Raw genomic sequence first — 26,922 nt, 5'->3', positions numbered from 1 at the left:
ATTAAAACAGAGAAATTAATAGCAAACAACTTATGGAAAATAGATCTTGTCAAGCTAAACTAATACTTTCTATGAGAATACATAACTGCTTGGTAGAGTCTGAGCATTTGCTGTTATTTATATACACATCAGAAATAAGGCATTTTTCTTGGTGACAGTGAACAAACAGAATGACTGGCCAATGCAGTTCTTGGAAATATAGGCAGTACATATAGGGGAGAATAGAGAATTCCTGTTCCGTCTGAGATTGGCCTTGGATCTCTCAGTCCCCTCCAAGGAGGGTGCTGATGAATTGCGGAAGGTGCAGGGAAGAGACCAAGGAACAATGGCTGGATCTGAGAGTCTTCAGGAGGTGATGTGACTTAGCTCAGTGAAGAGCCAACTATCCAGGGAAGGCAGATGTACGTCCCATCAGCTGGATGGACACACAGTAGGGTCCAGACTTTTAGAAAGCCGCGAATGGACACTGGAAAAAAAATGTTGCATGTTGATGAAAACTTCTACAGTAAAATTGGTTTGGCTGCCTTTCTTTTAAAAAAAAAAAAAAATTATGAAAAGTGCTTTAAAACGGAGATGATTCAGGAAGGCTCAGTGTCACATGTTAAACTGGATCTGAGTAGATAATCACAACAGAATCAGCAGCCTGTGTTGATGCTCTGTTATCCTGTTGGTACCCAGCCTGTTTTCCCTACTTTTTTGCACAGTGGTTAAGGAGGTGAGGGGAGACTCTGCCTCATTGCATGAGGAATGGGTCAGTGTGTGCATGGAGTCAAGACCTGCAAAAAACTTCTTTGCAACTCAAGGCAGGTCTGCTGGAGTCAGCAGTACAGAGAAGTCCAGGCCATCTGTGATACACCTAAAGCTACTGAGCAGCTTGGCTCCATCTGGAGCTGCCTTGAGCTTGCCGCTGGCATTTTTGACTAGGTTCCCTCCTCTGAGGATGGTCAGATGTGTAGAGAGGACATCTTACACCCATGTTCTTCTAGTGAAGGCATATGGTCCTTTTGCTTTGCCTCCACATACTGTCCCAAGTTTCAGTGAAGCCCAGGTTATCCACATGGATCCTCACCTTCTTCCCATCCATCGTGTTTCTGTCCTTTTACTCTCTGCACATTCGTACCCCATACATGACCACATTTCAGGAGAGTGGTCTGGACAAGACACAGAAGCAATGGGTGGAAAATGACTGTACTTTTTTGGGTGATGACTGTACCCCAGCACATGAGGCAGAGCATGAGAGTCCCCTTTTCCCTGGTTTTGCCTTTAGTTCTCACATGGAGATGGGTCTGTAATAATATTCCCTGATGTAATGATCCTGCCTGTGGGATGAAGGCCAAATTCACATGGAGTCTTTCATACCTGTGACCCCTTCTCCACTCTGATGCTCTTCCCCAGCCTGAAAGGATGCCATAAAGAAGTAGGGACTCTGGCACTTTGATCTCTTGAGGTCCCTCTGGCAATGAGGCAGGAGCATTCCTGCCATGCTCAGAGCTCTGGCGGTGCCACAAAGGCCTGAGGGGAGTCCCATGACAGCCTATGGAGACCCTAGTCCCGGAGAGCTGGGGGTGACAGAACAAGAGGAGGGAAGAGGGACAGCCTGGGGGGTGGAGGAGCAGGCACTGGTGCCTGTGGAATAATTGGGGGTGGGGTGGAGGAGGAGAGTGTGTGTGGGAGAAGTGCACTCCCCTATGAGGATCATGTGGCTGGGGAAGGTCTATATGGGGGGGGGGGGGGGTTAGATGGGGACCACATCTGTATGGACTGTGGGGCAGGGGTATGGGGGGTATATGAGGTGAGGGATGGGGTTATGGCGGGAGCAAGGTGTATATCATGTCTGTGGGACAGCTGTATAGAGTTATGCATCTGTATGTGGGATATGTGGGACAGGGTTATAGGGATAATGAAGTGTATTTGGGTTGCACAGGACAGGGCTATAGGAATATTTATCCATATGGGGTGTGTGTCACAGGGTTATAGCGTTATGCATCTACACAGTAGATGTGTGGGATGAGGCCATACGGTTATGATATATGGGATAAGTGGGGCAGGGCTATAGGGTTAAGGAGGTGTATATGAGATGTGTGGGATAGGGCTATAGGGTTATGCATCCTCATATGGGGTGTATATCACAGGGCTATAGGGTTACGCATCCACAAAGTGGCTGTGTGGGGGATAAGGCTGTACAGTTACATGCATACGTGGGATCTGCGGGCTATAGGGTTAGGGAGCTGTATACGGGGAGAGTGAGGCAGAGCAGCCCCGGGGACCGAGGGAGACTTTTCTACGGTGGGCGACGATGGAGGGCGGGACGGACCCTGGGGCAGAGCAGGACCGGGACTGGGAGATCCAGGGCGGGGGTGCTGGCGGGAGGGGGGGGGGTCGGTGGGGGCGCGGTACCCCCTGCGGCGCCGTGCCCGTCCCCGCCCGCCCTGACGGCCGCTCTCCCTCTCTCCCCGCTCCGCCGCCCCGTCCCTCCCTCCAGCCGAGCCTCCGCCTCCGCCTCCCCGCCCGGCGCCTGGTCCTGGCGCGGCTGCCGAACGGTCCCGCTCGACGCCTCCCGGACCAAGTGCCTGTGTGACCGGCTCTCCGCCTTCGCCATCTTAGCCCAGCTCAGCCCCGACATGGTGAGTCCCGCCGGCCGCGCCGCGGAGGGAGGGGCGGAGGGAAGAAGCAGGCGGGGGTGGGGGGGCGGGGGGGCACGGGGGGACAGGGGGAAATAAAGACGGAGGGAAGGGGACGGGACCGGGATGGAGCGGAGCATCCTCGGCGTGCTGCTTTCCGGTACCGCGTACCTGCGAGGAGGGGCACCGGGGAGGGACCCGAGCCCTGCTGCAGTCCGGTGTCGCCAGGAGCGTGGCGACACACCGTGAGGCTTTGCATCCCCCTCCCCCCTCCCCGCCGCCCTTCCTCTCCCCTTCCCCCCGACCCTGACCGCAGCTTTGGGACAACGACACACACACAGCGACACATCGGGGCTGCTGCTGCTGCACTGCTTTCCCCCTTCCTCCCATCCCTCCATCCCTGCGCTGTGCCTTTGCGTATGAATATCGCTAAACGTGGGGGGCGACCAACCCCCGCCGGGTGTATTCACTCCCGTGGGTTCCCCACGCACGAATTCTTCACACGTGTCTTAATTTTTTTTTTTTTAGGGGGGGGGGGAGCGGTTTAGGGGGGAATCGCTCCGTGCCCCCTCCCTCCCCGCTGCAGCTCCACAGCTCACTCATGACCCTTTCACTGCCTCGGGGTCCTTCTCCCTGTCCCCCACTTTTGGGGTTTTGGGGGGGGGGGGGTGTCCCCAGTCTGGAATAAGGGACCGTGGAGGGGAGGAGTTGGAAAGTTTTGGCCGCTGTCGGTGACACGAAGCCGGTGCCGTGTCTCGGATGGAGCCTCTGGAAAAAAGTGTGAGATTCCTAGAAATTATCACTGGGCGGCTGCACCCTGAGTCTGAGAGCGGGGTGGGTGCCAGGGTACCAAAGGGACCCTGGGGTGGTCAAAAGGGGCTTTGCGGGTTCCTCTCTTTCACCTTGTGCTTTTAAATTTGTATTTATTATTTTTTTTAAGTAGTTCATCCCTTTTTAGGCAGTTCCCAGGTTCACAGAGCAAAGCTCCCTTTGCTCCCTTCCACCTAGTGCTTCTCCATCTGCCTGGGCACTGGGACTTACTGGGCCCTTGCAATTATTTACTAATTATGCCTTGCTTGTTAAATGCTGGCTTAATTCAGCAAAAGGGGAGGGGAAAGGAAGAAAGGAAGGGTGATGGTGGTAAAGGGAAGGGGGGATATCACATTTTCCAAGATGAAGGTTTGGTTTATTATTAGAAACACTAATGTATTTGGTCCACTAGTTACCATGGAAACAACATCTGCACTGAAGTGGTTTTAAAGACACAGCGTTGGTTGTGTTTGCCCGGGCCCGTGTAGGCCCACCCGCTCCGGTGCTGTGAAATGGGCTCTGGGGTGTTGGGCAGAGTCGTTCTCGGGGTCCTCTTGAGAGAGGCACCAAGCTTCCGGTCTCGGTAGAGATGAGCTGGTTGAAGGGTGCTTGAAGGTGGGACCTGGACTGCGTTCCTGCTTGGAAGGGACCTGGGAAGAGCTGGTTGCATTGATGCTGGTGTCCCTGCACTCATCTTCTTCCATGGGTCGTTGTTGCCTTGTCTTCCCAGCAGGCAGGCTAGGGTCTGTGTGAAACCAAGTGGGCAGGGAGGTAGCCTGCTAGGCTAGTGCTCTCCGGGAGTGGTATCCAGCCTTCTCAAGGTGGACAGGCTGAACTCAGGCAAGCCAGCTGGGACCCATCTCCTGCAACTCTGTACCTGCCCTGTGACCCTGCAGGGCTGTGTCCTGCCAGCAGCAAGGCTTCACCCTTCAGCCCAAGCTACGGAAACTTAAGTGTTTTGCTCCAGACATTGTGGTGACTACCACAGTAATTAACAGGTGAGCCTTGTCCCGCATGGGATGGACTCCGTGCTATTGTTGCAAGCAACCCAGTCCTGAAAAAGTTCAGGGAGGTTGTGTGGTTGAAGAATATAAATTGTGATGTCTGCTGCGGGAATACTTATAAGGCAAAGCCTGAAATGAAGTCAGCCCAGGTATGCTGCTGAGCTGCTGGTGAAAGTCCTCTGCTGATCCTTCTTCTGGAAGTGGGCAGAGGACCAGGAGGTGTGAAAAGAGAGAAAGGAGGTTTTGTTTTGGGTAAAGCAGAAGTTTCTTTAACAGAGACTTTATATTCACACAGTGCTTGGTATTATTGAACTAAGCAGCTAGGGGAAAAAAATGGTTAACTTGGTGTGGCCAGATACTGCTTATCCCTCAGCTCTAGGTGTTCGGAGTGTTATCTGGGTAATGCGGGGTTGGTATAAGCCCTTTATCATCCATGCAAGTATTTTTGCATCTGAGAGTGGGCTTGGCTGCAGGAGGATGCAGCTTCATTCCCCCAGGCATGTTTTATTATATCTGCAACTAACCTCTCAGTTGGTCCTTTGGGGTTTAGGCCTAAAATTGCTTTTCATTCTTTTTCTGACTCCTCTGGCTCCTGGTTGAGTTACATTTTCACAACTCATTTTTGTCCAGCCTGGAATCAACTCATGAGCATCAGAATGAGTCCTGTGGCGACACTAGGAAGAAAGCTGGGACCTGGGTACCTCCTGAGTCCCCCCACTAACCAAAGCCCAGAGTCTGCTGATGCTGTGGAGTGTTGTTCATCCAGGTCCTTGTGGTACCACCCTCCGTTTCCTGACTGAGCGTCATTCTGAGCAAGCATGGGGCTGCCTCCCTTCCCCAGAGGTGGCATCTCGTCATTGTTGGTGTCTGCGGTGGTGACATTTATAGTGCAGTTTTTCATGTGCCTTTGGAGCTCTCAGGACAAGAAGCTCCGTCCGCTTGTGTCATTAATATTATTTATTGCTATAAATCTCCCTTCTGGAGTCTTTGGCCCTGGCAGTTTGAAATATTTGTAACCCCGGTATGGGCACAGCTTCTTTGCAGTGAAAAAGGACCACAAAAGGCTTGTGGAGCATGACTGTTGCTGCCCAGGCAGCTGATTTGGACTTGCCAAGGACAGAGTTTCCCTGGGCTGGGCCCTGAGAATTGCTCATGTGATGGGGAAAAGAACCAGTTTTCCTTGATTCCAATGAAACTAGGGGCTGAAAGTGCTTTGTTTTGAATTGGTTGTGGAGACAGACATCCCTAAACCCTGATGGAGCTGTTCAGATCCAGCTCAAAAGCTGGAGTTCAAATCTGACTCTTTCTCTGCATCCAGTTTCCCTTGTATCCTGCTATTTCAACTAAACGGAGGCAGCCTCTTGCACTGGTTTGGCACAGCTGCTCTTTGACCATCATGAAAGATTAAAACCTCTTAAATTAAGGAACACAGGAAAGATTTTTGGGGCTCTCTCTTCATCTTGGTTTTATACCTTAGGCAATGGTATTGATGTGCTCTGAAGCTACACCTGTACGATAGCAGTGCTAAACAGAGAATAAGGGCAAAAGGAAACTGCAGAGCCATGTGTGCAAACTACAGCTTTGCAAACTATGGTCAGGCTGATTAGGAGTCTTCTGGTGGTTTTTTTTCAATATTTCTCAGTAGTTTGGGCAATTTTTTGGAAGTGGGAAGGAAAGAGAGAGGGAGCCTGAGGTCATGGAGGAGAGCCTTTCGCTCTTTGGTGGCCTTGTTTGAATTTCCTTTGTGTTGTCTTGTCTGCTTACCAGCTCATGATTGGCCTTGATAAAGTCTATGAAGTTTTAAAGCGTGGTTCTTACAGCACTTGGAACCATAGTTAGACTGTACAAATACTTCTCTGCTCACTCCCCTGCGTTTCACTAGCCTGGTCTGCAGAGGCAAGGCTGATCAGAATTAGACATCGGAACTCTGCTCTCACCTCTGGTGTTAGCGAAGGTTGAAAGGTGCTGGTGGCAGGAACTTGTATGAATGCTGACTGTATGTCTGTGCTGAATTTTTGGAACATCTCCTCTCCATGGCGGTGTTTACTGACAGGCACACCATTAGCGGGAAGTGTTGTACAGCACCTGTATATTTTTTGGGGGTGTATTGTAGCAGTGCTGCTACTACAGAGCTGACTGGGAAGCATGCTGGCAAGGCTGGTGATTGTACGCAGTGGACATCCCTGACCCTATGATACCCCAGGATGTTGCAAGAGGCTTCCTTCATGGATATCTGTAGTCTGCGTAATTTCAAGGCACTTTTTGTGGTGTGTTTCCCACCTAAAGGGACAACGGCTTCAAGCTCCTCTCTCAAATCACAACATTTTAAAATATTTTTTTCCCCTGAAAACATCACAACCTTGTGTGTGCAGCAGAGAACAAATCCTTTTTGCCCTGGGGAAATAACGAAACATGGAGAGCAGGTTTTCAGTGTACTGTATGACTTGGCTGAGCAGGCTGGGAAAGGAATCAACATGCAGGTCTGGTGTGATATTGCTGTATCTTGAAGATCTTCCCTCTGAAAAGATTGCCCTGTGCAATGGGAGGTCTGCGTACATCATGGAGAGTGCGTAGACACAAGGTGGGTTATTTTAAAGCCTTAAACCTCTGTAAGGTCTCGTTTGCACAGGGAGTAGATCCAGGTTTTCCAGCAGCAGGCTTTTCCCCTGGAAAAATGTTGATGTTCATGAATTAAATATTTTGTAAGGATGTAGCAGTTCTGATAACATTTTGATGGAAAATTATAGCAGTGTTTCACTTAGATAAGACCGGAGTACTTTATTTGGTGATGAATGTTTTAACATTTATATTCTACCATTGTTTATCACGTGAGATCTGGAGTCTGGATAAGAACAAAGTCTTTTGCATGGCTGGAGAACAGACAGTTCTCATATTTACAATAGTTTTCAGGTTTTGTTAATAATGATGCTGCTTCTCCTGCAGTATTAACTCTTTGATTCAAAAGTCGGACTTTTCTGCTGAAGGCAAGTTCTGAGTTTTGCCCAGCTTGAGGTCTTAAGGCATCAAACTACTGCCAGTTTGTACAGGGGTTTAGGGAAGAGTTTATTAGACTGGTGTATCTGGCTGTATTGGCTAGGCTACAGCCAGAGCCATTTCTGTGCCTGTAGGTGAAACTATGACCTTGGGCTGATCATTTCATTGTTTTCTGCTTCCGTTTCTCCAGCTGCAGCATGCTTGCAGGTGACATCCCAGGCAGTGTGCATTCATATTTGCACAGTGCCCCAAGCCTGAAGGGTGCTACAGAAAGCACCGAGTGCTGTCATTTCCCTGACAGAACATCAGAAGCCTCCGCTTGCTGTTAGCAAGAGCCTTGCCAGGGCAAACATTACTGTGCTGAGAACATTTGGGCTTTTGAGGTCCAAATCCTCTGCAAGCCTCCCATGCTTGTGCCATTGGCACCTCTTCCTGCAATCATCCTGTCCTCTCCGGGATGCTGCTGTGTGTAGAGTGTCTCTCCAGAGCTGATTGTGCCTCTTGCTACAGAGCCCTTGAAGTAGAAATGTCTCCTAAGGTTTCCTGGGGATCTGTGCTGTTACTGCGGGACTCTACGTGGACAAAGGGACACTACAGCTGGACTCCTGCTCATCTCAGGAGAGCTTTGGGCTGAGTCTCGGGAAGGTTACGGTCTAAGGGCTGCTGGGGATTTCTGGGGTTAACTCATATCCTGCTCCACAGCAGGAGCAGCTGCTGTGTTTTCTTAGGAGTACCTTTCCCCAAGGTCTGTGGCAGCCTGCAGGAACAGGCTGCGATCCTGCAAATCACAAGCTGGTCTTTCTGTTGCTCAGCAGGGATGCTTTCTTCACTAAACCCAGTATTGTCTCCCAGAGTTTTGGCAGGTGTTGATAGCATGCAGAAGATAGGGTACGAACCAGCTGGGCAGACAGTTTTCCCCTCCCATTCTCTTTCATAATACCATTAGGAAGCGGAGAGGATGTGTGATGCCCTTAGATGGCCAAATGGGCCAACCCACAGCCTTGCTCCCTCTTAAATGAATTGCATTATTTTTTAAAAGTAGCCTCTTAGCAGAAGGGGCTGAATTGCGATCCTACATTGTCACTTTGTGGCAAGTCACCAGCTTTTAAACGTTTGCTTTGTCATCACTGACCTGAAGTCTGTCAATATGCATTGCGGAGTGAATTTGGGCTAAATCTTATTTGAGTCTGGAGAGGACCTAGAGTCAATATACAGATGATTTATGCTGAGTTTTTAGAGGAGGGGTATTACTGATAGAGCTTGTGATGTACTCCAGGTGCCAGGGAGCAGAGGAACCCTGGTTTGTTACTTTAGTGACAGATGTGAATGGAGATTGCTATATGCTGTACACAGGTACCTAAGAAGGGATCCCATCAGCAAATAAGTGGCTGGTGTTCGAGCATATATAGGAAAGAAATCAGAGACAAGAGTGATAGGAAATCCCTTTCTGTGCTTCTAGGAGAGACAACACTTGAATATATTAAAAGAAGACAGGTAGCACACAAGGCAATAATAGGAAGATTTGGCTCAGCATAATAAGCAGTCTTCCAGCATCCCACCTCCTTCGCGGCTGTCTGCGGATTCAGCTGTCTGTCGATCCAGCGAGTAGTTCGGTAGATATTCACAGCTGACAGCTTTCCTCCGCTGAGTTTCTGCTCCGCGCTTGTGGATTCGCTCAGGTCTTTAACTCATGACAAAACTCCAGGCAGTGGGATTGCAGCAGCTTGGGTCTGCGGCTCTTCCCCTGCGAGCCGAAGCCAGCGAGCTCCGCACGGCCCTGGCAGTGACTCTTCTGCAGGCAAATGCTGCATCACCCTGTATCTCTTCATCTGAAGGGGACGTGGGAGAGGAACATGAGCAAGTGGCTGGGAGCTTAAAACCATTGTGGGATTCAGTGCCTCAGCGTAAGTAATACCAGGCCAAATTCACCCTTCAGTGTAAAGGCAAGAACAGCACAGGCATTAACCAAGTGATCCCAGGAGCTGACCAGGGCTGAGGTTAGTCCCTTGTGTTCAGCTGAAATGAAAGACACACTGTGCACGCCTGGGATACTGTGTGTCCAGGTGTTCCTTAGGGGTTTGGTGCTTATTTTGAGCTGCAGTGCTTAATGGCTTGTTGCCATGAAGGCAGCTTAGCAAGTGTGACAGCTGCCCTATTACCCAGCCACGGCTTACTGCTCTGTTAAAGGAGGTGTGGATTTAAGCCAGGACACCAGGGTCTTCCCAGTTCCCACTTTCCCCTTTCCTAAGAGCTCAGAAAGCAGCTGTCAGACTCAGTGCATGCAGATTTGAGCCATCAAGGGCCAGAAATGTGAACAAAGAGGGTGAGCAGTACCTGTCCGGGATGCTGTGCTCTGTGTTCAAGCAGGATGACTGGTACAGTATGTGAGTGTGGGTGTGTGTGAGTATGAGCGTGGGAGAGGATTTGTCAGAGATGCTTGGTGTGGTACCTCCACACTGATGGTGAGTGGTGGTGAGCTCTGTGAGACCGTTTGACTCTTTTCTCAAGGAGAAAAGACTGAGGGGAAAGAGGATAATAGTCTTCAAGTGGGTAGAAGGTAGCTGTGGAAAGACAGTAATCTGATTTCTGTGTCTGTTGGGGATTGGAATCAAATTGCAGTGTGAGAGATTTAATTTAGGCACAGGGGAAAACCTTCTGACTGCAGGGATAGTCAAGCTCTGAGAGCCTAGTCTCTGTCAGCAAAGGTTTTCTTGAACAGGCTGGGGATGGTTTAGATGGCTTTGAGGCAGGCAGTGGGTGAGCTGAGCTTGTCCGGTCTTTTCCCACCTTCTTGCCTGTAATTCTGTGAACTAGATCCTCTTTGTGTCTGCTTCTTGCTGTGTAGAAGAGAGAAATGTGGCAGAGGGGTGGCACGTTGCTGCGAGGTAGAGGAGCGGGATGGAGGCAGATGGGGAAGCCCTGGTGCGTTAGGGCATGTATGTGGAAAAATCAGTCTGGCCGCAGTTACTGGGACCACCTTGCCTGCTTTTCACTTCCAGCTGTAGCTCTTGATCCATTGTTATTTTATGTTTGTAATGTGTTATTTGGACCACTGCATCACCTGGGAGGCTTTAGCTGTGGAGCACAACTTCGATCTGCTCGGTGCTGAATGAGCTACAAAGCCACCCCAACCCAAAAATACGTGAGATATACAGCTGAAATTTCCAGCTGAAATACAAGGATGCTTGGATACAAGCGGGTGTGGGGGCACATGTAAACAGCACGAGGGCATTAGTCATCGCGATCCGCAGTAAGTCGTGGCACATCTGCCGTTGTCAGGACTGTTTTGTAGGCATTGCACCAAGCAGGGTTTTACAAGGGAGGTTTAAAGCTAGAGCACTGGATAGCTTTCTCGGTGTTTTTGGGGGAGCTTCTCCCATGGCAGAGGACAGCGTGGGAGACATCACAAAGGTGCTGATTTGAAAATGGCAACAAGTGGGTGATGGAGGCTGGGTTTCATGGGCTCATCGGGGTGGGAGTCAGCGCATTAGTGCTAAATGAGATTATCTTCCTTTTCAAAGCACTTCAGGGACTAAGTGTGTTGTTTTTGAAGAGTCAGTTGAACTGTTGAGCATTGCTTGTATTTCTTACATCATTTTGCACCCGTCTCTGTGGTGCTTTGGCCTGGAAAAGCCCTTTTTAGGTAATTTTAGGTAATCTGGGCAGGCTGTTTCACCACTGAGCCCTGTTGTGCCCTGCCTAAAGGCTAAGGTTACCCTTGAATTGCCATGCAGTGAGACATGGAAATTAAGGTGTCCTTATTTTTTTACTAGCAATGTCTACTCATTTAAACCAAAATTGAATCGGTTTCTGAAAGGCTTGTGCCCTCCATACTTTTGCTATCTATGCTGAGTGGACAAATCTACTGGCAAGATTTTGGCAGTAATGGCAATACATGTGGAAAGTGGGCAATACGCATGGAGAACAAATGTCAGACTTGTAATTATGAGTATTTGAGCTTGAAAATTCCCTCTAAATGTTAGTACTGTCTAGTCAGGATACTGGGCTTATGCTGTGTGTGGTAACAGACAGTCAAAACTAAGATGGCATCTAGAGTGCTCACTAGCTACCTGCCCTGCTAACCAGAATGCTATACAGAACAGATTCAATAGATCTGTGAAAGGGAAATGACTCTGTTCTTTTCCCACAAGCAGGACAATGCTTTCATTTTTCATTACAAATTGTTCTTTTAAATATGGCAGTCATGTCAGCCATTCCCCAGATGGGGAATATCTTACTACTGGGGCCAGTTTTCATCTTGTTTATATCAACTCGGTGCAGTTCTAAATCCAGGGGCTGTTACAGTTTTACTTCCCAGTCACTCAGCTGTGAATGAGATGGGCATAGGGGCCAGAAGCAGATTCCTTGAGTGCTGCTTTGAGATCAGTTTCATGTAGAGGAAATTAGCACCAGTGACTCCCCAGTAATCAGCTGTGTATTGCGGCGGGTGGGTGGAAATATGCTGGATCCCACAGGCTCTTTGGTTTGCAATAGGAATAAAGCTGTCGTTATCATCATAACAGAATACCAATCATCTGCCAAATGGCTGAAATCCCTTCATCTCCTTTTCAGAAATGAGCTCTGGCCAATGAGCCCCTGAAAGCCTCTGGGGAACGAAAATGAACTGGAGGCATCTTTTACTTCAAGGTTGTTGGTTCAACCCTAGTTTAGGTCAGGAGCCATTGCTAGTGCAGGGATATTCAGTGATTGAGCAGTGAGAGGTGGGAACCTTTGTGGAGGTCCTACAGGAGAGGAATCGCATCTGCAAGTGATAATTAAAGGGACTGAACAAAGGCAGGGTTTAAGAGATGTTTTAGAGGTGGCTTGTGCAGTCTTTGCAAAAGCGATCACAGGTTATGCCTTGGATGAAGCTTTTTCTTAAGGGCTGGTCTTCAGCGGGCAAGCGTGCTAGAAGGGGACAAGGAAGGCAGATGTTTGTTCTCTGTGATGGTAGGCAGCAGAGTGATATAAGCATATTTGGCAGAAGTCTTTCTCCAGGCACCATGGCCTCAGGTGTTCCCTGCACTCCTTGGTTGAGTCTCTCCTAAGAGCAGGATGCGCAGGCATGGGGAAGGCACATGTTGTCCGTGCTGTGGGGAGAGCTGTCGGTCTGGCATCACTCACCAGTGTGACATTGATAGAGTAAAACAAACAGTGGGCTGTTTTGGAATAATTTGGTGAAATGCTGTTGCTTGGCATGGAACCAAAATACTGCTTAAATCAGAATAAACACAGTCTGGATTCTACCCTCATTTTCCATTCCCAGTCTGCCATGGAGTTATTTTATTTTAACTGTGTGTAAATCTTACCACATTTCCTTGCAAGGTGCTCAGCACTGCTGCTGGGAAGTTACTAGAGATAAGGGCGTGTTGTGAAATCAGGGCAGGATGGGTAATGCAAGAAGCGGCTTGCAAATCAGTTACAAACTTTGAATTGATTATCCCTTGTGTAGCACAAAGAAGCGGCAATCCCAAGCAGAAAGGAGCATTAAAGAAGGCTCATTTTTAGTGGTTCGAGCATATGTCCACACTGTAAAATAATGGTAGCACTAGTAATAATAACAATAACATAAATAATAATAACAATAACAATAATAATAACAATAACATTATTATTATTATTATTACTATTGTTATTATTATTATTATTATTATTAATTTCATGGCAAAAGCAGCTCTAGCATTGTCCTGTAATTGTCCCTACTGTTTAGTTGTTAAAATGCTCCCTGGCTGTGTCTTGGCTTGTGTCAACTTGCAATGCCCAGCTGTGGTCCAGGGGAGGGCATGGTCCATGGATGTTCCACTAGGCAGTATGGACAAGACCCCTCTGTTCTGAATGGTGAGTTTGTATGAATATCATCTATACTGTACGACTTGATCTCAGGGTAATGGAGTGGATCCTGGACCATCTTATCTTCTAGGACTGACATAGCGAGATAGAGGTTTGCTGCTTACCGCGGTGCCTGTGGTACTGCACAGTCTGATTAAAGTTCACTTCTGCCTCTGTAGTCTCAGAAGGAAAAGAGCACGTACTCATAGAGGAATAGACCATTTTGATTACTACTAGCTTTGTTATAGAAAGTGGTTTTATTTCCTCTTCAACATGCTTTAAAGGGAAAGTCTGGAACAGAGCAAGTTTTACCATATGCATGAAAACGAAAGATTTAAAAACCAGATGCTGCATCTGGCCAGCTCACAAACAGTTAAACCAAAGGGTCTCTTCCTCCTCCATACCTTCCCATGTTAATATTGTGCAGCAGAGAGTGAGATGCTGGTGCTTGATTGTCTTGAAGTAGCTTGAGGAACCCCCTAAGGCGTTTACACATATCAGAAATATAAGCTGAATTAAGGTTTGAAAAAGAGGTGGAGGGCAGTGTTATTCTTTTCCATTTCCAGGGGGTCAAGATAGGCCCCGGAGAAGTTAAGTCCAGTGTATGCAATCTAAAGCAAGCTGGATGAGAGGGCTTTGAAAAGATTGGCTTAAATGATGTAGCCACGCATACGGTTGACCTGCGGGCAAGCTGGGAATAGAGCCCTGCTCTCCTCGCTTGCAGTCCCCTTGCTCGGGATGCTGGTTCCCAAACTGCAGCTTGCAGAGGGATGTGAAGTGGCTTACAGCTACTCATCGGAGCCCAGTTAAACAGCAATTTCAGTAGCTTGGCCGCACAAAGTCTAATGGGAAATGGATGGGGAGGGAACAAAGCATAGTGTATTTTAAATAATGATAGTGAAAATGTTTAGGAACAGCTGGCTGGGCAGGAGGACAGTGGTCCTTAGAGTTAATATGAGCCTGATCCAGCCCACCTTGATATCAGGACTGGAAATTGAGGCACTGAGGGTGCAGTCTGGTAGTCGAAACAGCAGCAGCAAGCTGACCATGGCATTGACAACTGGCAGGTAAGTAACACATGCTGTTAACTCTTGTAATTCCCCACTAGCCTGAAGGAAGTTATCCTGACAGTTCCTATTAACAAGCAGCTGCATGACCTCTCCACTGCCCTGAAAGCTTCATCAAGGCTGTTTACTAAATGCAGATTGCCATGTTGTATCTTGAGAGCAGACTCAATACCAAGTGAAGAGTTAGCAATTGTTAATAAATAGTAGCATGTTAAGATGTCTCTCTGGGTGATTTTTATGTACTGTAATTACACAGAATTGCCTGTTAGACTGGCCAAATTACATAAAAGGGGCTTCAGCTCCACAAATGCATTCCCTATAATGGGTGACAATTAGCTTTGACATGAGAAGCCTGTAGTTAAGATACAAAGGAAGCAAAACAAGGTAGTAATCCGCTGGACCTGTCTTGCAATGACATGAGCTGAGCTGGGGAGAATGTCGGGTTGTTCCATAAAGAAGTTGTGAGAAGTTTATTTATCGATGATGCCACTAAGTGATCTTCATGCAGGGATCTCAAAGCCTTCCTCAAAGTTTAGAGGATGGAGAAGGTTCTGAGGAGATCTTATTGTGGCATTTTAATATATAAAGTGTTATAAGAAAGACTTTTTACCAGGTTTTGCTCAGAGTAGAGTTAATTTTCTCCTCAGTAGCTCGTATGGGGCTGTGGTTTGGATTTGTGCTGGAAACAGTGCTGACAACACAGGGATGTCTGGTTCCTGCTGAGCAGCGCTCACACAGAACCAAGGGCTTTGCTGCTCCTCACCCCACCCACCAGCCAGCAGGCTGGGGGGGCACAAGGAGCTGGGAGGGGACACAGCCGGGACAGCTGACCCCAGCTGACCCCAGGGGTATGCCACACACCTTATGATGTCATGCTCAGCAATAAAACTGGGGGGTTGGAGGTTGATGGGGCCGCTATTGCTGCTGTTTCTTGGGGCCTGGCTGAGAATTGATTGAGTAGTGGTGGTAAGCAATTGTTCTCTTTTGAAGCATTTGTTTTTCTTAGATTTTGGGTTTTGCCCTCTTTACTAGCTCTCCCCCCTGCCCCCCCCCTCTCCGCCCCCCCCCCCCCCCCCCCCCCCTTAAACTGTCTTTATCTCAACTCACAAGCTTTGCATTTTTACCCTTCTTATTCTCCCAATCCAGCCTGTTGTGGGGGGAGTGAGTGAGCAACTGTGGGGTTTGTTGTGATCCACATGTGATCCACAACAGCAGGGCTTGTAGGAACAGGACAAGGAGCAATGGTTTTAAATTGAAAGAGAGTAGATTTAAATAGGATGTAAGGAAGAAGTTTTTTACAATGAAGGTGATGAAACACTGGACCAGGTTACCCAGAGAGGTTGTGGCTGCCCCATCCCTGCAAGTGTTGTAAGTCAGGTTGTACAGGGCTTTGAGCAACCTGGTCTAGAGAAGGATGTCCTGCTCATTGCAGAGGGATTGGACTAGATGATCTTTAAAGTTACCTTCCAGCAAAACCATTCTTTGATTCCATTGAAAAAAATGTCTTGGTGCCTCCCCGCTGCTCCTCTGCTTTGAGTTAAGTGAACACCGTAGTCCTTCTGAGAATGCTGACCCACCAGAAAAGCTCCTTTTGGCTCTGGCCCAATCCTGCCTTCACTAAATCCCTGCTATTGCCCATATTTTGGGGTCCACCAAAAAGAGTTTTTGTTGTGCTCTTCTTCTCTCCCTGTCTTGAAATTAGTGGAAGAAATAGTCTTCCAGGAGGTAAAACCTAAGCCTTCCTTTGAGCAACTTCAGCTTTACCCCAGGGTGTCAGCAACAGACATGCCCCAGCACAACCAGATAGGTGGACATCAGTGCTGCTTTTCACTGAGCACTGTGTGATGGTCAGGAGAACGGTGGGGTATGAGCAGCACCTGCTTTTTCAATAGGTCTTCTCCTTGCGTGCCTCACGTCTGCTTCTTCTGCAGGTGAGTGCAAAGCTGTGCTCCTCTTGGCTTTGCAGAATCCCCAGAGGTGGACACGCACAGCAGAGGCAGCATTGGCAGCTGAGTTTTGTCAAGAGCCTGGTTCTCACCCAGGTGAAAGTGTCATATCATCACTTGTTGAAGTCTCTAAAAGATGCTGTATATTGCTGTGGATTGCTGCCCTTCTGGGTGGCTGTTGTCCTGTTTGTCCAGTGGCTGTACTGGAGTACATGGCTGGTGCTTTATCGTACCACTGCAGTATATACAAAGAGCCTGAGCCTGAATGAGAAACCCAGAATCTAACTGAACTGAGATTAAAAGAAAATATTCAGAATTTTTTGGGCAGATGACAAGAGCACGTTCACCTCTTCGTCATTCAACCCTCCTCAGTCAGTACAGCACTGACATACACCCCTTTGTTTAGAAAGCAGTTCACTTTTTGAGTACTGGTAAAAGCATAATTTTCCAGCAATTTTAACAGCTAGCTTTTGGTTTTGACAAGAGTTGTCTAGCCAGCAACAAAATCAATACAATGTGGCTTAAAGAAACTTCTCAAGGATTGTGAAAAGCCTTCAGACCACTGGCACAGTAAAATTGTCCCTGAGCAATTCTTGGAGTAAATCACACCTATCTGGTCCAGTTCTTTGACAGAAGAGTGGAATGAGTCCCGTTGCTTTGAGCTCACCACCTGTGAGGAGAGGCAGAGGGAGCTGGGCTTAATTGGACTTGCAAAGATGAATGTAAGGGGCAATCTGATCTCAACCTACAGGTATCAGAGGGGCAAGTACAAAAAATTATAAAATCAAACTCCTTTCACTTGTGCCTGATGATTTAACAAGGGGAGAAGACACAAACTGTAGCTTGGGAAGTTAATGTGTGACCTTAGGCAAAACCGTATCACCAGGAGAGTGGTGTGGCCCTGGAATGAACTCCAGAGCTCTCCATCTTTGAGAATTTCCAAGACTCATCAAGACAAAACCATCACCAACATCACCTGAAGTTAGTGGTAGTCTTACTTCAAGCAGTAAATTGGATTAGAAAGCTCTAGATGTCCCTTGCAACCAGTACTTCTGTAATTCTCTGACTTTATGAGTCTTTAATTTCAAATGTGCAGGATGTCAGGCTCAAGGCAACCATTCTGAACAGCAACACGTTTCTAAAAACAAAGCCCAGCACCCTAAATTCCAAACTTGTATGCCTGTGTTTGATTTGGGAGCTAAATAAATGGTTTAACTTTTTGGTGACACTATGAGTATGATGTTGTGCCTATAAAGATTTTCTTCAGCCTTGCTCAGTATCAAGAATGGAAAAACCAGAACGAACAGCTTTCTTGAATGGTCTCAAGCAAACTGCATGGCATTAAGAAATACTTTGTTCTGACTGGAGCCTGTTTGACCCTGGAGCCAGAGCAGGGTAATGGAACAAGCACAACTTGAATGAAGTTGCTTTTCACAGTGTTCTGCAGAAAGCAAGAGAAGGAAAGATAGAAATGCGGAGAATGTAAAGGCGACAGAGCCAAAGAGATGCATTAAGAGCAAGAAGAAAAGGCAGAATGTGTCATGGAAAATGGCCAAAGGAAGGGAGGAAAGAAGACAAAGGAGAGAAGAAAATTAGGGAGAAAGGAAGAGAAGGAAATAGAAAAGAAGAAGGAAGCAAAGTGAAATTGTAAAGAAGTGGAGGAGCGTCCTTCTGCCCTGCTAGGCAGAGTGATGAGGTGGTAGGACAGCAAGCAGCCCCAGGCAGTAGCACTCGTTATTTCCATCCCAGCTGATGTCATTGATTGCTTCTCTCCTCCCTTGTCATGCTTGGTGACAGAATCACAGAACTTGCAACTCATAATGACCTGCTCTGTTCCTACTCAGCCCAGGCAAAGGTTTTCTTTCCAGCTCCAAACAGGCAGGGCTTCATCCGTGTTTCAGGGTGCTGCTGGGTGGCACCAGCCAGCAGACATGGGGAGGCGGTAAGGGACAGGCTGTCTGGGACCACCTCAAGTCCAAGAAGGTAGAGACCTTGTTCCTTGCCTGTCTTTGCAGACAGCCAGATTGCTCCTCAGCTGTGGTGCTGGGAAACTCCCACAGGACTGCTTTCTCTCTTACCTTGAGCATGCCCTGCTGGTTTTCTGTTGGTAGCATTACTAGTTTTAAAAACAGCCTTCCTTTTCCCCCTTGTTCTCCTCCAAGGAAATTTCCCTTGCAAGGTTCAGATCCTACAGCATCCAACCACCTTCTGTCAGGGGGGTTAATTAATCAGAAGAGATAAAACAAATGATGCTTTGTTTGCCAAAGGGAAGAAGTGGAGGAGGGGAAAAGGCAGATGGGGAGGACAGAGAAACCTTAATAATGAAATAAGAAAGCAGTATCCTAAGCTACATGGGCCTAAGACTTTAGGATTTATTATTCTCAAAGGACTGAGCTCCCGTTGTTATTGCACCACTGGTTTTTATGGTTATCCACCCTTATGATGCCAACAGAAATCCCATCAGGGCTGGACCAGTCATCCCTTCTCTGTGGGGAGGAGGAATCAGCTTCATTGCATCTCTTCAGCAAAAGTCTTTCTGGTGGGCATGGGTCTTGTGAAAGTTTGGCTGAGGGATAAAGGAGGTGCAGACCAGTGTCTTTTCTTTGACAAGGGCTGCAGACAGACAGCAGCTGTTACCCACAAGTCTGACTTCCACCTGGCTGGTCATCATTTGTGTAATACCTTCCAATGAGCAAACATCTGATGTAGGAATGGTCCGGTACATGCAACCTCTTTGCTTATGGAAGACCTAGGAAAGGGTTATGGGTGGTGTGGCAAAGGGGATAGGGAAGGGAGTGAAAGAACCTGAGGTTGTTGGGGATGGAGGGATGTCAAAGAGCATGAGGGGTGTTAGGGTTAATGTGTTGGAGATAAAGGAATGTAGTCTGCTTGTCTCTTTCAAATCCAAACTCCATTTCTTTACTCTCGGGTGGTTTAGGAATGAGTTATATGTTGGGCTTTTTTTTTTCTTTTTTTTTTTTTTTTTTCTTTAGTGGAGCTCCTCCCCCACTTTTATCCAGTTACCCATGAAAAGTCAGTAAAATAAGACCTACTTAAATCAAATGTCACAACTGATGCTCATCCCAGGCCACCATTTGTGCGATGTGAACACATATTGCCGTAAGGGAGGAGCAGGGAGAGAGAAAGGGTTGGGAGTGAGCTTGGAGTGAGCAAGCAAGGAGTAATCCATGTCTGAGTAGCTTGTGCTTCACAGTACATCTATCATAACCGTGCATCTCTGAGGTGGGACAGGGCTGTTGCCTGCCTGGGTTCTTCAGGGGAGGAAACAAAGTGTCAAAGGGAGACGCCGTTGCTTCATAGTGGAGATGGCATCTTTTCTCTTCGACACCCTACCCCAGTACCTGACTAAATCAGAGGTTTTTGTTCCCAGAAAAGTCCCTTCCACATTTCAATTTTAAGGAGAAGGCACAGTGTCTGGAATATGTCCGATTTCAATTTTGTTTGATGGATGACATGAAAATGTTGATATTTTCATTGAAATGTCTTTATGTTTACCTGGTTCCCAAAAATCTGTTTCTTGCTTCCACAAATATTTGTCAGGAGCAAGTTCTCAGGATGGGAATACAGTCATATGAGTTGATGTTAAGAATTGCAGTGATCCAAGTATCCATAGGTTTTGAGGAAAAATCCACGTGTGAGCTGAAACATTTTCCATGAGCATTTTGGGAAGCTCTGGGTGGAGGGAGATGCAGGACCTGCTTGATGAATCGGTGAAGCTCAGCACCTTGTTATTCTTGCAGTTTGTACACAAATGCTGGCAGTTAAAAGGAGTAAGATATTGTTGGAAATCCAGCCCCGTAATTTCAGCAAGTTGCATGGATCAGCATCCAAACCCTTTGTACATATCTGTGGTGCAGTTTTGGAGAGTCCTAAGCCTCCTGTTTCACAGAGCAAACTCAAGGAAGGCTGTACAGGCATGCTGGGTGTGTGAGGGCTAATACTATCTGTAGAGAGGGAACGTTGCAGAAAGGTAGCACCACACTGCAGTGCAGTTTGGCTTCCAGTCTGTAGCTGGTCTGCATCCAGTAAAGATCCCTCAATCAACCTGCACTCCTTTGGGTATGTATGCCAGTTGGGCAGTCGTGCCATTGAATGTGTCACTAAATTTTGTCTCAGATCCCTTAAGCTCTTGGACCAGCCTTCCCAATAGCTCCCATGGGATTCACTGCAGCAGTATGGTGGAAGTTTTGTTCTTCATTAATTCCCCCCAATGAGATTTGAAATGTCAGAGGTGCCCTTGGTCAAAATATGCAAGTAAGGAAGATCTTCCCAAGCCCTTCAGACTTCAGGGAAAATTCAGCTCAGTGAACCTATCGAGTTGTTTGTGTCTTCTTTGTGGTGGGCTCTGTGGAGTAAACACGTACTGACTGTGGGCCTTGAGTCAATGGACACATCTTTTTTGCCCATGTGTTGAGGTGGCCAGACTCCATATAAGCATAGCACTGAGCCTTGCCTAATATATTTTGCTTTGCAGAAGACTCAGTAGCCTGGAACAGAGCTGCAGTAGCCTCAGCTTCTTGGTGTCCCACTGATTGGAGGTTCAGGTTGAGCAGCCTCATGCCTGCCAACAAAACGGTGTAGGCAAGTCCTTAGAGGGCTGCCTGTTCCATTCCCAAGTTCATGTTTAATTGCTTGCCTTTTTTTTTTTGTTTGTTTGTTTTCCTATGCTAAGCCCTTGCTATGTCAGAAACCATCTCATCTCCATGGCCGTAATGATAGGTGTTGGTACTGTGCCAATGTAATGACAACCTTGACTGTGCTCCCACACCTCTGCGTACTGCCTAATCAGTCTAAATAGAGGGTTCTTGTGTGTCTGCTGCATGGTGGGTCTCTGCTTCTCTGCCTTCATGCCAGCAAAGATCTCTGATGTGGAAATGCGAAAAATGCCAGAAAAAAAGCCTGCAACAAAGGAAACCAAGTAGGGTCCAGATCCTCCCTCTGAGCTGAGGAAGGAGGAGTTTAGTGGCAGTAGTCTGGCAGATATTGGGTAGTTACCCAGCTAGTCCCAGTGATTCAGAGAACTAGATCAGGAGAGGTTGTGGCATGTCTGTTTGTTCTTTATGTTGTAAGATCAGCAAATCTTTTGTGTCAGACAGGAGAGGAGAACCATTCCACACCAGATTTTCCAGCAAGGACCCCTGCATTTGAAAAAATGCCTTGTGTAGTAGCATAAGAGTAGTGAAGTGGTGGGTGGTATGACTGGATGCTGTGTCACTAGGAAGGATATACATCTTGTTTTTTCTTTGCTTGCTTCACCTTCTCCTTTTCCAGATGGATGTTTGTAGTTGGTAGAAGATTTTCACCTTCTTTTCATCCTCCAACCTTCATCACCACCATTACCAGAAGAGCTCATTTGCAATTATTCTAGTGTAGGCACTGCCTTCTGCTATTGCCTCGTTAATTATCTTCAAAGTTTCACAGCAGATATGAAGGGCCTGATCCTCCTCTTGCAATCCACACCTTTTACACACCTGCTTCACCATGGATATCAGAGTTGTTACCTGGACTTAACACTGGTGTGTGTGAGAGCAGAATCAGGTCTGGGTCAATAAGAAAAAGATCCTGGTCTTCTTTTCTCTCTATTTGTATGTGCAGTGCGATGTGAAGGTCAGGTGAGTTGACAGACAATTAGCAGGAAAGTTCTTACCATGAAATTGAGCTGGTAGTGTTTGCTGAGCATCTTTTTTTTTTTTTTTTAATGTCTCACTTTCTCTCTTTCAGAACATGGAAAAGGTGCTGGTCCCTTCTGTCACATTAATTGTAGGCTGTGGAGTATCTTCGCTGACACTTTTGCTGTTGATTATCATTTATGTCTCTGTTTGGAGGTATGGCTTTCATTCTCTTCTCTTCTTGTTGGGGAAAGTAACTGTCTCTTGATCTACATGGATCCTGGAGGTTTTGCTCTCTGATTTTGGGTGTCTGGTGCCTGAGGAAGAACCGTTTGGTAATGAATGGGTCCTGCAAAAAGTCATCATGGTGGCATTGCTGGCATTGTTCTTTCCTTTTAGTGCCAGAGAAATTAGTACAGTGAAATCAATGCCATGACCCCATGTAGTCGCATTGTACCATTTTCAAAAGCCATGTGCTGTTTTAGATGCCTTCATATACCTCAGGAAACCTTGTTCACGGAGATGTGGATGCACACTGCCTGCAGGCAGTGTGCTTCAAGTTATTCCTGTTTGGATCTTTGATAACATCAAAACATCCACGACCTGTTATGAAAACATCTGGCCTGAAGAACTGACAGCACTTCTCAGGAGCTTAAGGATGATAAACCACATGGTCTAAATAACTGTCCAACCTCTTAGTTATGTTGTGCCTTTAGCTTCAGATGCATATGGGATTCCTCAGTACATCCCATTGCAGAGAGCTCCTGTACGCCTATAAGCAGGTCAGGTGTAATCTTAAATTGTATCATTTATAGAGGCTAAAGTGATTTTTTGGCGAAGTTTTATTGAAAAAATGCCCACATTGGCCCGTGTCCCTGTTACATACGTTTTGGTGGACTGTAGAAGCTGGAGGAGCCGCGGTGCGTGAAGGATTCTCCCCATATACTGCATTGAACAAAGTGAATTTAAAATACGAGACCCGTGCCTTTCCTAAACCCATGGCAAACATGCTGAGAGCTTCATGACTCTACGCTAAATAAAACAAAGAAAATCAGAACCAGGTGAATGACTGTGAAATTGAAATGGAGCAGATACAGAGAGTATATGGTTTGGATATGATTGGTGACCCTTTTGGGAGAAGGGATCAGTCTGAAGCTCTTATTTTGTCAAGTGATTCATAGTATGAAGGAAAGGGTAAACTCAGTTCAGAGCTGTGAATTGAGATAACTTTTTCTACCCTGTGATAGAGGAAAAAAACAGAACAATAAAAAATGAGCAAAAATGCATCTTTTTTTGTTGATACTGTGACAGTGCATAGTGGCTAGTTAATTATGGCAAGTGCTACAAGCTGAAGACTGATCATAATAACATTTATCTAGAACTCAGGTTTTTCCGTGCCTGGGGTATCATTGGATGTGCTCAAGTCCTTGTCCTCTCCTGCTTTTCCTCAGGCTGGGCAGCACTGGGCAGCGCTGGTAGGTGACTTACTGGTGTCACTGGTGTCAGGATCAAGTGGAAAGTTAGGCTAGAAGAGTAAAGAGCAAGTGTTCGAGCCTCACCCTCTCTTTCCTGTCAGAAACAAGTTCAGGATCTGAAACCCTAGTTCATACGTGAGGTTGAATCAGTTTGGAGCATGCCAGAGTCATTTGGAATAACAGGATGTATTTTCTTCCAGGAGTGTGCCCCTCAATATTTACTGTTATTGAGGACAGTAAAGTTAATTGCCTGCCCTGTTTAAAATACGCTCTTTTTAATTTCTCATTCCAGCCTTTGCGTTAGGGCTATGCCCAAAATGATCAGCATGAATGGGAGACATGTATATGGGAGGCTTGAGTGGGCATTTGTGAGCTAGCCAAGGATGGACATGCATTTCCAAGTGATCCTGAGACCAGCTATATCTTGGTTAAAGGGCTCTCTATCCTAAGTCTCTTTGTGTAAATATTTGTAAAGCATGATCAAGTGATCTCTAGAATTTCTCTTTGGTGCGCTGAGTTTGTTTCATTTCTTCTCTGTAGATCATGTTTTCATGTTTTCTGAACTTCACAGCATTCCTGTGGCTAAGCCCTGAGCACTCTGTGTGTCCTTTTTATTTTAGGCATAGCTGCTGGACATGAATGTGCTGTCCTGTTAATGGGCTCAGGAACATCATACTCAAGTCAACATTATCTCCTGGCTCCTGCTTTGTTTTGCCCTAGATGTTATATAGTCTGATAGAGAACCGCTGGAGGAATGCTTAGAAGTGGGATCAGCAGTATTATTCCAGCTGCTGTTGCTAAAATACAGCAGTAACAAAGTGGTTGTTTTTCACCATGCAGGGAGAAACTCCTCATACCCTAACTGCCTGGTCTTCTGTGGAGAGCACTTGCCAGAGCTCAGCTGTTTTGGGGAGCTTTGGCTGGGAAATTTCTCATTCAGACCTCTGGACAAAGGCATCTGGAGCATGCATACATAGACTCAGCTTGAGTATGAAACACTTCTGATGAATAAGCTCACTGAGGCTGACAATTTGGAAACTTTCCCAGAATTTTGCCCAGCTAGGGTTTCTTTATACATGGGAAGCAGAAAGAAAGGGTGGGGGAGAAAGAGGGAAAGGAAGATGGTAAAGAAAAGGGGGCAGAGTAAAAGGGAGGTGATCCCAGCTTTGGGCTGCATATCAGGGATGAAATTAATTTACCCTCCGCTTCCCATTCAAAACCGCCAAATAATGGTTGCTTCTTAGTGGTACCTACTCAGCCATCGGCATGAACGACATGAGCTTTTTGATGCAAGCGATCATTTCAGGCACAGCCAACTTGGCACAGTCTCATTGAAAACTGGACGTTGTCTCTGTTTGACGGCTGTTGGTGGCCTGTTGGTGGACTCACTCCAGTTCCCAGTAGACAGATGGCTGCAAAAACTCTGCTGCAGATGGTGCATCTCTGGCCTTATTAGCAGTCTCAACAGAGAGGTCAGTGACACAGTGGGCCATAGAAGTGGAGTGACCTTGTTACATCTCGCCAGTGGCTGTCCTGGGTCACAGCTGGTGATACGATCTGTGTGTGGGCTACGTGCCCCGCTGTCCATGTGGAAAAAGAGGGGGAACTGAAAGAAAAAGATCTTCCCTCTTGAAAACTGAAAAACTGGGCAGAAAGAGAACTGTTCAAGGGTCAGAACAGGTGAAGTGACTTAGTACTGTGTTTCTCTAAGCTTGGGTTTGCACCACTCCTTTCAAGTAGCTCCTTGACACGGTGGTGTTTCAGGAGTGTTTTCCATCCCTGAACTCACTGCGGTTCAATGGTTCAACAGCCTCTTCAGTCAGTGACCTTTCCGTAGCATGGAGATCGATGCTTGCTATTGAATAGCTCTTCCACCAGCCCATCAGCATGTGGGGCACGGCAGACCTTTCTCACTGGCCGTGGCTGGGTGAATGCTGTATCACTGAAAGATATCAGCGTGAGCTTTTCTCACTCCCTGCCCATCAAAGCCTGAGGATTGATTTAGTGGTTGTCAGTGAGCTTTCAAGGGGCTTTTAACACTTTAAACCCAGGAGCTCTGCCTTTGCCAGAGATGCTGGGGCACTAGGTGGCCTTGGTGGGAGGTAGCAGGAATGAGTAAGTGAGTGCGCTGAGAAGGATGTCTGTACGCACAGTGAGAAAGCAAGAGTGACTCAGTGTTTGCGGAGAGGGAGGGAGTGTAATGGAGACAGCGAGACAGACTGCAGGGTTTTCCCCACCTTCTCCATCTGTCTTGGTTTGCACAGGGCTTCCCCACATCCTGCAGGACCCAGGCCAGAGCAGAAGTTCCCTAAATTTGTAGTGAGACTTCCCCTGCTTTGGTGGCTGAGTACAGCATGTTTTGATAACTAGGCAGAGTTCATGTATCAGCCAAGGGGTAGTAAGACAGCACCCTCGAGCAGCTCTACCTTTGCTGGAGATGTCTCCACTGGCAAAACCCATCAAGTTCTGTGTTTTTTCCCTCTCTGATATGAGTTTCTGACTTTTTTTGGCCAGAGGGTCTGGATAGTAATGGTGATTTCTTTCTGTGGAACATCCTGAGTTGGAGAAGAGGAAATGGAAGAAAAAAGCAAGCATGGGAGGAGGCCATCTCAGCATAATGGGGAACTTCTGGCTGAGCTGAAACATAACAAGGAAATGTTTGATAACCAGGTCAGACTAACAAGGAGGACTATAGAAGCATCGCCCATGAATGCAGGATACAATAGGAAGGTCAGACCTCAGCTGCATTTGAAACTGGTAAGGGATGTGGAAAGTATTAAGAAGGATTTCTGTCAGTACACCAGCACCAAAAGATTGCTCAGGGAAGTGGTGGCCCAGTGTTGAATGGGGCAAGTAACCTAATGGAGAAGGAAGTAGAAAAGGTGAAGATGCTCAGTGCCTTCATCACTCTGTTCTGCTGGCAAGGTTTGCTCCCTCGCACCCCAGTTCCAGTAACTAGTGGCAGAATCTGGGGAAGAAAGTACTGCCCACTGCAAGGAAGAGAGCACTGAAGACCATTTAAGTAAGATGGACTTTTATAAGTCCACAGGACCAAATGGCATGCATCAAGTGATGTTGAGGGAGCTGGCTGGTTTTACTGTGGAGCCAGTATCATCTGGGGAAGGTTCCTGATGGCTGGAAGAAGGCAAATGTTACACCCTGATTTAAAAAGGGCAAGAGGAGGGTCCAGGGAACAACTGGCTGGTGAGCCTGGTCAACAGCCCCTGGTAACATTAAGAGGCAAGTAGTTATAAAGGTTATTTCCAGGTAAAATGATGGACAAGAAAGCAATTGGGAATAGACAGGGCAGATTGTGCCTGACTGACCTCTTTCCCTTTTGTGGTGGGATGAGTGGTTGTATGGACAGTGGAGAGAAGCAGGTATATATTTTGACATTACCAAGGCTTTAAAACAGTCTCCCATACCATCTTTGTGTCCAGACCAGGGAACTGTGCACTGGATCGGTAGCTTCTAAGGTGGCTTACTGGGTAGAGTTTGTACAGGCTTAAAGTCTAATGGTCAAAGGTTTGAAGCCTAATCAGGAGC

General features: G+C 47.0%; 1 protein-coding gene across 6 annotated transcripts in view; it reads left to right on the top strand.

The window, feature by feature from the left end:
- The window catches only part of ADGRB1 (adhesion G protein-coupled receptor B1), a 295,063-nt gene that overhangs the window by 203,061 nt on the left and 65,080 nt on the right, over positions 1–26,922 (top strand). For all 6 annotated transcript variants that reach the window (XM_055800321.1, XM_055800320.1, XM_055800318.1 and 3 more), the window contains 2 exons: positions 2,483–2,624; positions 22,014–22,117. In XM_055800321.1, coding sequence (XP_055656296.1) covers positions 2,483–2,624; positions 22,014–22,117 — 246 coding nt within the window. The remainder of the gene's footprint in view (positions 1–2,482; positions 2,625–22,013; positions 22,118–26,922) is intronic.

The sequence above is a fragment of the Falco peregrinus genome, chromosome 3, assembly GCF_023634155.1.
Source record: "Falco peregrinus isolate bFalPer1 chromosome 3, bFalPer1.pri, whole genome shotgun sequence".
Taxonomy (NCBI): Eukaryota; Metazoa; Chordata; class Aves; order Falconiformes; family Falconidae; genus Falco; species Falco peregrinus.
This window is presented reverse-complemented; position numbering and strand designations above follow the sequence as displayed.